Here is a 15,146-nt window from a genome sequence, read left to right as displayed (position 1 = left end):
TGCCTTCTACAAATGCTTCGCCTTCAGGAAACCTGCACCAACGTGGAAAAGGCTGGATTTCTCCCAGTTTCACTATTCGTCTGTACTATTATCTCATTTTGAAGCTGTGAAAATGCCCAGCTTCCTTTCTGTTTGTAAGCACCGTCAATATTTATCTTCCACGTTTTCACTCAGTGGTTTCTCAGCTTGGCTGGAACAGGTAGCAGCTTCCAAGAGACATTTGAGTGAAAGCTCTTTAACTCGTAAGGAAAGAAAATCATATTTCTGGAACCTGAACAGCTGATCTGGTCCCACAGCATCATCCCATCCTCTTCCTGACACAACTGTGGGCCCATGAGCTGCATTTCAAGTGGCAGCAGGAGATACTGACATCATAAGGTCCATTCCCTACTATCCAAGCAACGGGACCGTTGAGACCACCTGCCTGGCACACAGCAGGCCCCATGCACTCCAACATGCAGGTAGCTGCCCTGCTGTCAGTTACTGGGCACACGGTCTGCACAGTGCCCTTGCTGACCACCCCAAGAAAGGGTGAAAGGGTCACAATTCAGCCTCCGTGGATGACCAGAGCTGTGTCTGAGAAGACCACATGGGTGAAAAATTTCCAAGCAGAAACTCCTACAGGCCCCCTGCTATTCCTGGAGGCGCTCTGTAGTCTTTGTTGCTAGTTCCAAGGCCCAAAAATGTCCAGAGCACAGCTGGGTTGTTTCTCCCTCTCCCTGGACCACGACTTTCTCACTGCCTGGGCTTGTGGGAGCCAGCTTTGCACAGCACCCCTGCACCCAGAACCCACAGGCAAGCAAGAGCCATGGGGCTCCTCACCACAACTGGTTCCATGGAACGCCTGCCAAAAGCAAGGCAAAGCCCTGCACTTACTTGTTGCTTGTTCCGTAACTGTCCATGGCAAATGACAGTGAAATGATGCAGATCAGAAGAGGGAAACCTGCAGAAGATCAGAGAACATCATGTTCACTTGCTCCACTTTTCTTCCCTGCCTCCCTCCTCCCCGCTCCCTCCCTTCCTTTCTTCATTCCTTGTACACCTGATATATGTATACGGAGGGGGAACTATGTGCTACTTGTCGGGACACAGAACAGCCCCTATCCTCAAAGAACTTTTAGTCTAAACAAAGGAATCACACACACTCACACTCATACTCACATGTTCACACTTATGTACTAGACAAGAAAGTATATGAGTCTTCATCAAAACAAACCATGTGGGTGAGATGTGGCGCGTTGTGACTGGCAGGAAGGGAAGCTCAGCTTGGTCTATCTAGACCTGTGGTTCTCAACCAGGGCCAAGGTGGCCCCACAAGAGACAACTGGCAATGGCTTAAGTCATCTAGGGTTGTCATAATGGGATGGAATCAGGCAGGCAGAGGCCAGGGCTCCTGCTAAGCACCCGACAAGACTGCCCCACAAGAGTCACCCAGCCCAAGTATCCATAGTGTTGGTTGAGAAGTCCTGTTCTAGAGCAGCAGGGGAAAGGTGGGAGATCAGTTGGGACTAAGGGGACATTGGATATGGCTGACTTTGCCACGCACACGGTCCACATTCTTATAGTATTTGAGCCCAAAATTTCCTTAGGGAACCCATCACACTCCATCTTTCCATGAGGTCCAGGCGGGTTGGTTCCATCCTAGCTCTGAGGCATGTGACCCAGGACTGGCTGACTGGAACGTCAAATCCCCCAGCCACAGCTATTGGTTCAAAGATGGGCAGGTGACCCTGGCTGGCCCAATGGGACTCAATCAAGGGCTTTCTTCAAAACTGCTGAGAAGAAACTCTCTTTTCCACCAAGCCCCTAAGAGGATAAGGATGTCAGTGAGCTTGGGGTCCGGGCAGCCATTTTGGCACCACGAGAGTACGTGGCTCCAACACACAGGAGATCAGATCTGAGAGATGGAAAAAGAAGACAAAATCTTGATTATATTACTTAAGCTCATGGATCAAGCCATATCTGAAGTCCAGCATCTTAGAACTTTTTTGTTACATGAGCCATTACATTCCCTTTTTGCCTTAGCCAGTTCAAGTTGGATTTCTCTTACTTGAAACTGAGTGTGATAAATTAAATGTGTTTAATATTTGACAAGGCCAAGTGAGACTTTTGGGGGTGGTGACAGAAGGGAGGTCCATGAATGAGGTAGAAAGCATCTGGATCACAGCAGTCCCCAGAGCTTCGTCATTCTGCAACGAAAACACTCTATGGTCAAACTACTTTTAGAAACTCACCCAACCCAAATCTGAACTGGCCTCTACTTTCACTTTTAAAGCGCAGAGGTTTTGTGTGCTAATGTGTCTCATGACTCTCCAAAAGGAAGATCGCATTGCAACACTTCTCACGCTCAGCCATCCATGGAATTTGTCTGGAAACATGGCTCTGCCTCCACATGCACCTGTGAGCTTTGAAACAGATCCTGCACGAATGGGAATCTGTTTCTGAAAAGAACACACTTCTGGTTACTCAGAAAGTGCAGCATCGTCCACGGGGCCTGCTCTGGTGCAGCCACCCTGAGCACAGCAGCCTCTCTCCTCTGCTCCCTCTGCAGGGAAGGATGGGAGAGAGATGGAGAGACTGCAAAGGACCAGCTCCTTACTCCAGCCCTGAACCTTTTCCACAGGAGGATGCTCGGGAGAAGCAGCTCCTGGCACATCTCGGATTCCTGGGATGGCAGCGGGGGCGATGGAAGCCCAGGAAGAGCATGCGGCTCTCTGCCTCAGTATCTGAGGTCACACAGGTTCTTGGAGATTTCTGCTCCAGAGGAAGGAGGAGGAGGGAAGGTGGCTCCTGGCACCCACCCCCGGCTCCAGCACCCGCCCGAGTGCCTCCAGGCCACAGTCCTCCAGTGCCCTCTGGGGGCAGAGTACACACCGTTCTTGCCCTTCCAAATGTCAGGGTTTGGATTTTAAGTTAATTACCCTGGAAAGACATTTCCTGGACAGCCTTGTCTCTGAAATACTTTGTTTTAAATGTCAAAAGGATTTAAATGCATTACAGAATGTCTGAGCAATAAAGTTGTCCAGAAGGAGACGAGGCGGCCTCTGTGGAAGAGGTACACAGTTGGGGCCCAGCAGTGACTGTGGGCCTTTGTCATCTGGTCACTCTGAGTTTCCCTATGTGAGCTCCACTGCCATTTCTTCCCCTGCATCTACCCCTGCGTCCAGCAGAGGCCAAGCCATGGGCAAGGGTCTGTCTGAGAACAGGGTGGGCCCCGCTGTCTGCTTTCTCCAAAATGAGCTGCAGAAGCTATGAAGTCTGCGTGAGTGAGTTTGTGGGGCTTTTTAAGAAGAAAACATTCCTAAGTGGGAGGATAAGGAGAGGGGCAGTAGGATGGAGAAGACAGTGAGTGGGAAGAGCATGGGCTTTGGGTCCAGATGACACCTCGTTCTATTCCTGGGGCTGCCCGGGACCAGCTGTGCAGCTGCAAGGAACCAGCCGAAATTCTGTGCTCAGACCATGGGAACATAGTGAGTGCCTTCATCATTAGGACGTGAGGATGACAGACACTGTCTCTGAATCATGAGCCCCTCGATGATGAAGCTAATCCTGCAATAATCTCTATCATCAACCAGCTCAGACCTCACCCCTTTCCCACCACTGCTGTCTGAAACTCTCACACAGTAACCCGGGCAGACCTGGAACATGCTTCTGCCAACAATTTAAGTCCCTCTGGCCCTATCATCAGAGACATTTACTTTGTGTGCTCCTCTTTGCAACACGGTGACCTTTAGAGGGACGAGACCGGTTCTGTCCTTGGCATCTGCCCCTAAGATTCAGGGGCAGGTGAGGAGCATGTGTTGAGAGATTAACCGAGGTGGGTGAAGCGAAGGCCTAGGAGGATGGGCACAGGGGCAAGGTGTCCCGACAGATGGGGTGGAGGGAGACAATACCAGGGAACTGTGGAAGTCACTGGTGCCACCTATTTCCAGACGCCCCACATGTGGGCACAGGGGAGGTCCGCATTCCTGCCCCTCAGGGTTCTTGAGACCATGGGGCTGGCTCTGGGCACTGAGTTGTGTACAGAAGTGACACGTGTCTTATGGGCTGAGCACATGATTTCCAGTGCAGTGTCCTCTCTGACCCCTTCCCTTGCACGGCATCCAGCAATGGCTCGAGGCGGTGCCTACTCCATCTGCCTGGGCCCTTCACTGTCCACCACCACTAGCCACCGTGGACATGTCGCGTGCACAGGAAAATGATGTTTGTTCTTTAAAACCAAGGAGGGATGGAAGCTGTTTGTTATCGCAGCCTTGCCAGCCTGCCCTGACTGATCCCCCTCCTGTGATCGTGGCATTATGCAATCTCCCTGGAATGAAAATGCAGCTTCAGAGAAAGGGGGGGCCTGGAACGAAGATTAAGTTTTGTCCCCAGAGGAATAGGAGCTCACAAAAGAAACTAAGTTGCAATAAAGAAAAATAAAACGAGCTACATTCCCTTCACCTCTGAGTTTGCAATCAGAGTTTCTTGTCTGCTTCAGTGATGTGTAAATTCTCCAATGCTTGTCACTCTGCTCTCCTGGCTTCCTTGTGGGCTCCTTGAGGACAGAGGATCTGTCCCTCCCTTCAGAGTTCCTAGCACAAGTCTAGTAGTCAACAACACCTTAAGGTAAGGTGTGGATTTGATGCCCCCACCACCCCACCTCAGCTTCAGAACAGTCTCTAGGTTTCCAAAAAATAATATTGCTCAAAAACTAGAGTAAGGCCAGGGTGAAATCTGCAGGAAGAAGCCGCTCTCCCAGGGGCTCCCCCCGCCATGCTCTGGGTGGGCCTCCAGCTCCTTAATTAAAAACTGAAGGTCGAGAGAGCCCAACTGCCTGCAGACCCCCCGACTTCAGCTTGTAGCCAGCTCCAATCCATTTGGAATGAAAGACACAGTTCTCGGGCTCCTGATGAAATTAATTAAGGGAAAGCTGACAGGGAGATAGATGGAGGTTGCAGGACTCACAGAAACAGCCAGCGCTCCATTTGCAGAGAACTGTGTCAGGGACTGCAAGCTCAGTCTCCTACTGGGGCCGCCTTGGTATCAGAAAACACACAGTTCCAGCCACTGTTGTCAAGGAGGAATATAAACTCAGGGCATTAGATCTCCTCATTTTTCAAAAGAACTTTGTAATCTTGTGTAAAATCCCTCAATCTTAAAATACTGGCAAATATTTCATTTTTTCCCTTTAGTATTGTGCAGATCAAATAAAACATCCTTCCAGGCTGTATTGGTTTAGATCCTCTGTCTGTCACACACGCACCCCAACCCTACCCATCGGCGACATAGACAGCCCCACTACAGAGATTCCTCTCACTCTGGCAACAAATCCTACAGACACTTTTCGTTCACCCCAGCTGTCTTTTCTGTGGCTTATGGAGAGTGTGTGTGTGCACACACACATGCACATATGCCTCTAAATTACATGACTGTATCCATAAAGAAACTATAATAAACTATAGATGGTTGGCCGTAAATCATCCTCTAAATCCTCCCTGATGAGGTCAGATATCATCGGAAGGAGCAGCTCTCCTCTCTGGAGCATCACAGAGGCCTGAAGAAGCAGGTCACACGTGACCTGGAGGGAGGGCAGAGGACACTGACCTCAGGACCAGTGTGTGCAAAAGCATCCTCGTGATGATACAGCGTGAGCAGCGAGACAGGACAGAGGACATCCGTGTGACTGGGGGAGCTCCCTGCATGACCAGCAGCAGTCTGGAGGTGGCTGCCCAAGTGGCCTCTTCAGTCTCCCCAGGGAGCCACGAGGGGAGCATAATTTATCTCCACTTAATCCTCAAATAAATTACATTTGCCAACTCAAAGCACAAAGTAAGCCTGTTTACCTGCTACTTGCATAATGAAGACTGTGAAAATTAAATGTATTCGAAACAAGCAGCAGGTCCCTCATGTCTGGTCAATGTTCCACAACAACTGTGAGAATGCTGAGTGTCAACGCACAGCCCGACCCAGAGCCTCCAGTGCCCACTGGGACTCCTTGGGATGGGCAAGGGCAAAGCTCAGCAAGGAAGCCCCGTCACGGGGGAGCGGACTCCCAGAATGACAGCACGAATTGCTCAGCAGACCCCTCCCCAGAATGACAGCACGAGCCGCTCAGCAGACCCCTCCCCAGAATGACAGCACAAGCTGCTCAGCAGACCCCTCCCCAGAATGACAGCACGAGCTGCTCAGCGGACCCCTCCCCAGAGACAGCTATCGCTGAAAAAAAAGTTTTAAAAAACATAATCATTTAAAGTCTCTGCACATTTCCCTAAGGGTATAGAGCAAATTAACAAAAATTGGCTCAAGAAAATCTACTAAATCTTGTTAAGAAGACTGAGTCTGTGGCACTTCAGCCAAAACCTGCTTCCCTGCCCAGCTCGGTGTGACAGAGGCTCTGCTCCAAGTAGGTGTGGGCAAGAAGACGGGGCTCCACTCCCTCTAGCTCCCAGTCCAGGGCTGTGGTATCTCTCCAGGCTGGGGGAGGTGGGGAGGGCTGCCCGCATTTCTCATTCCCCCAAACTTTGTGTTCTAGAAGCTCCAGTCCAGGTAAAAGCAGCTGAAAGGTTGGGACTCCCTTCCTCCTCCAACTCATAGTGCACAGGGTCTGTCCAGGTGTGGCAGGCTCGGAACCCTGGGGCCTCACTGCCCTCATCTCTGCTGACTCATGGGGCAGAGGTTCTACACTGCGAGAGACAAGCTCGGAAGATCTGAAGCTATTCCCCCACCCAGTGCCCTGCATGAGAGGCAGACATGTCACTCCACAAAAAGTGGGCCACTGTCCTTGCCTGCAGCTCCAGAGCAGAACCTCAGGAATTCTTCCCAGGAAAAGAAGCTACCCATTAGGTTAGAGAACTCCAAAGTGCTCCCCATGGGAACCGATTTGAAACAGAGTGGAGAAGTTCAAGCCTCAGGTGGTCTGGGGAAGAACGGAGCCTTTGCAGTAGGGAATGAAGAGGAAGCTGGTGGCTCCATGACAACACCAAGATAACCATATTCCGGCCGGTTTACGGGAGACAGCCAGGGAAGAGACAGCTAAGAAGAGTCTTCCTGGGGTCAGAACAAATCTCAGAGACTGGCCTCAAAAATACCCCTACAAAGGGGCCTGGAGTTAATTAGATCAAGCTGGAAAGCAGCATGTGCCCCAAGCTATTGTTGGAAACAACAGAGACATAGGCTGGCAATTAGTGGAACCTGGCAGACGGTGTTACACAAACATGAGTAGAGAGCTGGAGAGAGAGGCCACGGAAAGAGACAGCGTGCCCTGCTAAAACCACTGTCATCCCAGGGTGACTGCACATGCCTGAGACTGCCCTCTGGGGAGTGACCTCAGAGGACTCACACCATCACACCACAAGGGAAAAAGACCTTGCTAAATAGTCCAGCCAAGTTACTAAACAAATAAATAAGCAAGCAGGGAGAAGCCAGGGAAGGAGGGAATCTGTATCAAGGGTGGCTACAATGTATCATCTAAGATGACAAGTCTTCAACAAAAAACTATGAGATATACAAAGAAACCAGAAAGTGCGACACATACACAGGGAAAAATCTAGGCATCAGAAACTGCCTGTGAGAAGGCTCAGTTGTCATATTTATCAAAAAAAAAAAAAAAAAGAAAAAAAGACTTCAAAGCAATCATTATAAATATGTTCAAAGAACTAAATGAAACTATCGTTGAAAAAGTAAAGGACTGCATAACGACCCTGTCTCATCAAACACAGAATAGCAATAAAGAGATCACAATTCTAAAAAAAGAACCAAATGAAAATTCTGGAGTTGAAAATATAATAACTGAAATGTTAAAACTCCACTAGAGGGTTCCAAAATAGATCCAAACTGACAGAAGAGTCAGTGAACTTGAAGAGAGATAAAGAAAGATTATGCAATTTGAAGAACAAAGAAAAAAAAGAACGAAGAAAAATCAAGAGTCTCCGAGAAATGTGGAACACCATTAAGCACACCAACCTATTCATAATGGGAATATTAGAAAGAGAGGAGAGAAACAAAGGAACATAAAATGTATTTCAATAAATAATGCTGAAATGTTCCCAGATTTGATGAAGATAATCAATCTAAGAAGCTCAAAAAACACCAAAACGTGGGCCAGGCATGGTGGCTCACGCCTGTAATCCCAGCCCTTTGGGAGGCTGAAGTGGGCAGACTGCTTGTGCCCAAAAGTTCAGGACCAGCCTGGACAACATGGAGAAACTCTGTCTCTACAAAAACACAAAAATTAGCCAGGCATGGTGACATGTAACTGTGGTCCCAGCTACTCAACAGGGTGAGGTGGAAGCATCGCTTGAGGCTGGGAGGCGGAGGCTGCAGTGAGCCGAGATGGTGCCACTGCACTCCAGCCTGGGTGACTGAAACCCTGTCACAAAAAGAAAAAAAAAAAGGTAAACACAATGAGATATACACCCAGTCACATCAGAGTTAAAGTGCTGAAAGACAAATACGAAGAGAAAGTCTTGACAGAATCAACAGAAGAACAATTCTTCAAATACAAGGGGCCCCAGTGAGATGGAGCCTTGACTTATTATGAGAGACAGCAGAGCCAGAAGGCAGTGAGATGACGTAATCAAAGAACGAAACGCAGAAAAGAATCTTATATCTGGAAAAACTACTTTTTAAAAATGAAGATGAAATAAAGGCATTTCCAGATAAACAACAACTAAATCTGTTGCTAGCAGACATGCCTTCCAAGAAATAACAAAGAAAGTTCTCCAGGCTGAAAGCAAATGACCCCAAAAAGTAATCTTAACACACACAGAAACATATATACACATAGCAAGCAACACCACCAGATGGAAACTCAAATTCACAGGAAAAAAATACAGAGAACCAAAAATAGGAAATAAGAAGGTTAATATAACTCTATAAATATGTACTTGCTCTCCTTTTATCCCAGCTTCTTTAAAAGATACAAGATTAAAGCAATAGTTATAAAAATGTATTATTGAATTGTGCCTTATACAGATGTAATATGTATAACAATAATCACAGAACACAAGGAAGAGAGAATATGCCTATATAAAAATAATGCTTATATCTTGTGATTTAGTATAAATTTGGAATAGATTCTAATATGCTAAGATGTATATAGTAAGCATTAGGTCAATCGCTAGGAAAATAACCAAAGAAAGTGAAAAAATCATTAAGAGAATTAAAGTGTTACACTAGGAAATATTCACTTAATTCAAAAGAAAGAAGTAAAGGAAGAATAAACAAAACAGACAGTAAGCACATAGAAAACCAAGAGAAAAATTGTTGATGTGAATTCACCATATATATCATAACATTACATGTGAAAGGATTAAATGACCCAGCCAAAAGGCAGAAATTGACAGACAATTTTTAAAAATCCAATTGTACTCTGTTTACAGGAGATATGCCTTAGGTTCAAAGATACAAATAAGTAGAAAGTAAAAGGATGGAAAATATATATACTCTGCAAACAGCAACTGCAAGAAAGCTGGAGTGGCTCTACTAATCATATGGGACAAACAGACTTTAAAACAAAACAAAAGGAGATGAAGAGACGTTTTATCAATGTAAAAGGGTTGATTCATCAGAAAGATGTAAGTATAAATATATGTGTACCTAAAAACAGAACCCCAAGCGACAGGAAACAGCATCAACAAATTGAAGGGAGAAATAGACAACACAACAAATGGTGACTTCAATACTTCAGTAATGGACAGAACAACTAGAAAAAAGATCAGTGAGGAAACAGAAGACTTGAACAACACTATAAACCAACTTAGGCCTAACAGGTATCTGGAGACTGCTCCATCCAACAGGAGAATACACATTCTTCTCAAGGGCATATGGACCACTTTCCAGGACAGATACTTACTAAGACATAAAACAAACCTTAATACAGTTAAAAGGACTGAAATCATACAAAATATGCTGTCTTTCCACAATGAAATAAAATCAGACATCAATAATAGAAAAAAGTGAGAAACTCACGAATATGTGCAAATAATCAATGGGTCAAATAAAAATTAAATAAATTTGAAAATATTTTGAGATGAATTTAAAATGAAGGCACAAATGAAACATACAGGATGCAGTTAAAGCAGTGGGAAGAAGGAAATATATCACTATACATGCCTATATTAAAAAAGAAAATCTCAACTCAGTAACCTCCACTTTCACTTCGACACACTGGAAAACAAGAAGAAACTAAAGCTAAAATAAGCAGAAGGAAGGAAAGAATGAAGATTAAAGCAGAAATTAAAGAAACAGATAATAGAAAAACAAAAAAGAAAATCAAACTAAAAGTTGGTTCTTTGAAAAGATCACCAAAATTGATAAATCACGTCAGGAAGGTTGGAAACGTTTCCAAGTGATGTGGAATTTTTGCCTTTGATTAGCCAGTGGATTCTCCTTCCTAGCTGGGTCTCTAGGCGGCACCAAGAAGCATAATATGAAGATGAAAGCACATCTGACTTTCCCTATCCCATCCTATCAAACCCCATTTCCACCTCCCCCCATCCCCACCTGCCCCTTCTGTCCCCACTTCCACCTGTCTCATCCTGTCCTGCCTACCCCATCCCCACCTATCTCTTCCTCTCCCTCCTGCCCTGCCATCCCACCTGCCCTGCCCCACCTACCCCATCCCATCCCATAGTAGTAACGGTGCTTGCTGTCCTCCGACCCAAAGACCTTGATCACCATGCTGTAGAGGTGCAGCCCCTCCACCAGCATCCATGCGAAGGCACTCAGGAAGAAGTAGTGTAGGAGCACGGCCATCACCCGGCAGGGGGTCTAGGATTTAACCAGAGATGGGAGGTGAGACAGCCCAGGGTGGGCCCTGGATGTGGCTATGGTCCCAGCCTCCCAGTATCCGTGGCCTGGGGGTCTTTTGGTCATGTGACCACATTTCTTCCCAGGGTATCTTCCTGTTGCTCAAGCCCAGGGATTTGGGTGCAGCACGTGAGGCGTGGCTAGCCAATCACAGTACCATGTTGTCCCCAGGGATGGTGATTGTTTCAGGAGAGGGCACAGGACTCAGGCCCAACCAATCAGCAAAACTATCCATTCCTTGCAACAGGATTGGCTCAGGGATAGGCACATGACTCACCTGGTCCAATCAGGGTGGATACTGGGGCTAAGGCAGGGACTATGGAAGAGTTTCCCTCCCAGGTGAGGACTGGAGCAGGGAACTTTGGAAGCCACGTGGCTCCCAGAGAGGTGTGGAGCCTGCCGCCTGCCATGTGGCTGAACCCTAGATGCTGAGACTTCTAGTTCTAACTAAATTGACTGCAGCTTCCAAGTTGTAGTTAGAACTGAAAGGGGCTCAGGCAACCATGCTGCTCCACAGGCTTCCCCTCAATAGGGCTCAGGGACAGACAGGTAGGGCCTTGGGAACCTCTCCATTCCTCCCCTGTAGCCTGGAGGCCCCAGGTGCCCAGGATGGAGAGAGACAGGCCCTGAACTGTGCAGCCTCAGATCCTCCTGGGGCTCCACCCCTCTGCTCCCTGTGAGTCCAGGTGCTGGGAAGAGCCAGGGCTTGTCCCTTAGCTCTAGATAAAAGTCCAGGGAACCAGAGCCCAGGAAGGAACACAAACCAAGGACCCCAGGACAACCCAGCTCTGCTGGTGCTCCAAGTTGTGTCCTTCAGATGTGCCCAAGTCAGTTAGTTCTCAGAGAAGGAATGTATGAGCCACTAAATGTGTTTCTTGTCATCATGATCTGTTATATATAGATAAAAAATAAGACACACCTATTATTTTTGTTGGCTCAGCGACCCCTGGCCCTGTGTCTTCCAGGACCAGCTACCCCTTTCCCTTGGGGAGCAGCCCCTCCCCACCCGAGAGGCTCGGGTGGGACCAACCACTACAATCATCCTCTCCCATCTGGCACAAAGGTTTACCCTGTAGGCACACCCCTCAAACAGGACCAATCGGAGCCCTTCCCTGGGATTCAGACACAGGTCTCTGGGAGAGCGGGACCAATCGGAGCTCTTCCCTGGGATTCAGACACAGGTCTCTGGGAGAGCGGGACCAATCGGAGCCCTTCCCTGGGATTTAGACACAGGTCTCTGGGAGAGCAGGACCAATCAGGGCCCTTCCCTAGGATTCAGAGACAGGTCTCTGGGAGAGGGGGACCAATCAGAGCCCTTCCCTGGGATTCAGACATAGGGTTCTGGAGGAAAGATGCTCTCCCAGTCCCCTAGGGCCACCAGCTGGGATTATAGACACCTGGAGCTGCTGCAGACCTGCCTCCCCTCCTGCTGCCAGCACACAGTGGGACCTCGCTCCCCAGCGTGGACTTGGACAGGCAGCATCAGCATCACCTGAATGATTGATAGAAATACAGTATTCTGGGCCACACCCACAGCTCCTGAACCAAAATCTGCACTGTAAGGAATCCTCGCGTGATGGTTCACACCGGAGCCTGAGAAGCATCCAGCAGGAGAGCTTGAGGCCATTGCACACCCTGTCCATTTCACGGTGCATCCAGGAACTTTGCGGATGCTCCCGAGTCCAAGGGGGGGTGCCCGTGAGGGAGGTGCCTGCTGCCACAGGAAGGCGGGTCTGTCCATAGGCAGCAGCCCCAGGACATGCATGGGGACAAAGGGCTCCGCTGGGCAGTGAGGAGGAGAGGCTCTGCTGATCCGCTAGGCATGGGGTAAAGCGTTCATCTTCTGTTGGCCAATCCTGATGGCACCCTAAGACCACGGGCTTATCCTGCTGGGTTCCTAAGAGCTTCTGCCAGAGCCAGCTCCCTTTTTCCTCCCACACATGGAGCAGGCAGCCCTCTGTTTTTCTCTTCCATCAACTGGTTTACAGGCCTACGTCACTGCGCTGCTGGGTCACTTCAGAGTCTCAGCTCTTTGACTTCTGTGAGGTCTAAGACTTCCTAGGGCCCCAGAGAACTCCCAACTCCATGCAAAGAGCAGGGAAAGGTGGCATCTAGGTCTGCCGGTCTGCTTCGCTGAGCAGAGGTGGCACAACTGTTTGCTGTCAAGCACCTGATGAAGCGTACAGCCTGCAGCTGACAAGAGTCCTGGTCTACCCACACCAGGCCGTCAGCTTGGCCAAGGCCTGTAAGCCCTGTGCCCCAATTCCTTTATCTGTAGGCTGGGAGGATGACAGGTGCTTAGAGGGTGAGATGGCTTTGCAGATGCAAGCCCTTGACACCGTGCCTTGCGCGTAGCTGATGCTAGGCAGTGTGAGTGGGTGGCGGCAGCAGCAGTTTTACCGGAGGCTGGCGTGCAGCAGAGGAACCAGCTCGTGCGCGTCACGGTCTCTGCTTCCCCCGAAAAACCACAGCCCTGGTTGTCTGGTGAGATAGGGTCTGAAATTTGAGTGGAAAAAGCTAGCAGGAGAAGGTGCCACCCAGTGACATCCGAGGAGGCTGGGGAAGGACAGCGCAGGAACAAGGACCTGCGCCCACTCACCGTGCCCGGCTCAAGGTGGAAGCTAATGAGCAGCAGGACCTGGGCCACCAGCACAGCGAAGGACAGGTTGGCATGGATGTGGTAGCGCTGGTTCCGGATGGTGCTCACGGAGCTGAGGACAGAAGCAGGGTGTGAGGCCCGGGCCCTGTGCCAACCCAGTCCCCCAGGCTCAGCTCCATGGCCCACAGAGTCCCTGTATCCATTTCTCCAAGAGCAGCCAGAAGGGGCTGCTGTCACTCCCTGCTGTGGACCCTCAATGGCTCCCTATTGCTCTTGGATCTGATCCCAGCTCCTTGCATGCCCACCCAGCCCTACACAGTCTGACCCTGGGCCGTGGCTCTGCCCTGACTCAGTTCTTTTCTCTCCCAACTCATGTTCCTGCTTCTCAAAGTCCCAGCTTATTCCAGCTTTGCATAGCTGTTCCCATGCGGTAAACCCTCTCCCCGGTCCCTGCATGGCGGCCCGAATGTCCCCCTCAGCATCAGCTTCCTGACCACTGCTGGGACCCAGCTGCACCCCCCCCCTCTGCCCTGCTGCCTGGTGGCGTGATCACCGTGAAGATGTTTGTTCTCGCTTTTGTTTACTTGGTTATTGTCCAGCCCCCATTCAAGCATGTTCTCATCTCTCTTGGGTCCAGTCAGGCCCTCAGAGCCGACCACACGCCTGTGCTGAGGAACGTGGGAGCCAGAATGAATGTCTGAACTGAGGGGAGCTGAGGTGTCCCCAGGCCCATGGCCATCTCCTTTTGCCTGGCTTGGGTTTCACCAGAATTCCCGTGCCTGGGCTGGGGGCCTTTCCAGACCTTTCCAGCTTAGCTAAGCCTGGTGCTCTTACCTCCACAGCCCCTCCCCTCTCCCGTCTCATCCATCTTGAGATCTGGGGTGCAGGCAGGGGCTGAGGGGCTGTTGGGTGGATTAGAAAAGGGGACTCACGACAGCACGGCGAAGGTGACCAGCGTGGCCACCAGGCAGAGCACGGAGAGGGAGCAGCCCACATAGCTGATAGACGACAGCGCCACCTGGTGTCCACGTGCAAGCTGCGGGGAGCAGAGCAGAGGCGTCAGCAGCTGGCCCAGCCACCTCATCGGAGCCTGAAGCTGCAGAGGGCCCAGGCAGGTGCACAGCTGGTCCCGTGTGAGCGTGGTGCTGACCACCAAGCCCTGCCTCCCAGCCCAAATGTCTGTTGCTGCCACCTACAGAGGCTGATGCTGGGGTTGCAGCCCTGGTTCTGTGCGTGCATGTCCAGTGCCCTGAGGTACCCTACAGATCACTCAGGCTCCCTCAGCCACAGTCTGCAGACTGCGGCTGATGGGCTTGGCCAGGAGCTGAGTGTCCTGTCTACACTGCAATACACAGGGCTGCAGATGAAGAGTCAGCCCCGGAGCCAGACCTCCTGGGTTCAAGTCCCAGCTGGGCCATGTCCTGGCTGACAATCTGGGACATGTGACACTCAGCTGTGAAATGAAAATAACGCCCGCTCTCCACCCCCAGTGGCCGCAAGGACTCCATGAATTTACAAACACAAAGTGCTGCAGCAGCTAGGGAAGAGCCGGTTACCGCCCTGGCCCGAGGCTGCGACCCTCCCAGCGCCCGCACAATGGCTGCCGCCTGCACACTGTGGGCCTCAGGAAAGCTCTCTAAATGGACACGGTGGTGATCTCCAGCACGCGTGTCTGCGGGGTCCCAACACCTTGAGGGAATGAGGCAGAGCAAAACACACCTGGGGATGAAGCGGCTGTAGAGCCACAAAGGATCGA

The 15,146-nt window shown here is 49.9% G+C and overlaps 1 protein-coding gene across 3 annotated transcripts in view; it reads right to left on the bottom strand.

Annotated features, from left to right (window-relative positions):
• The window catches only part of ADGRD1 (adhesion G protein-coupled receptor D1), a 186,780-nt gene that overhangs the window by 21,725 nt on the left and 149,909 nt on the right, over nucleotides 1-15,146 (bottom strand). For 2 of the 3 annotated variants that reach the window (XM_001104579.5, XM_028830174.2), the window contains 4 exons: nucleotides 14,323-14,426; nucleotides 13,391-13,502; nucleotides 10,599-10,752; nucleotides 877-943 (listed from right to left, as the gene is read on the bottom strand). In XM_001104579.5, coding sequence (XP_001104579.3) covers nucleotides 877-943; nucleotides 10,599-10,752; nucleotides 13,391-13,502; nucleotides 14,323-14,426 — 437 coding nt within the window. The remainder of the gene's footprint in view (nucleotides 1-876; nucleotides 944-10,598; nucleotides 10,753-13,390; nucleotides 13,503-14,322; nucleotides 14,427-15,146) is intronic. The other variant, XM_077955845.1, reaches the window with a different exon arrangement.

This window comes from Macaca mulatta, chromosome 11, assembly GCF_049350105.2.
Source record: "Macaca mulatta isolate MMU2019108-1 chromosome 11, T2T-MMU8v2.0, whole genome shotgun sequence".
Lineage (NCBI taxonomy): Eukaryota > Metazoa > Chordata > Mammalia > Primates > Cercopithecidae > Macaca > Macaca mulatta.
This window is presented reverse-complemented; position numbering and strand designations above follow the sequence as displayed.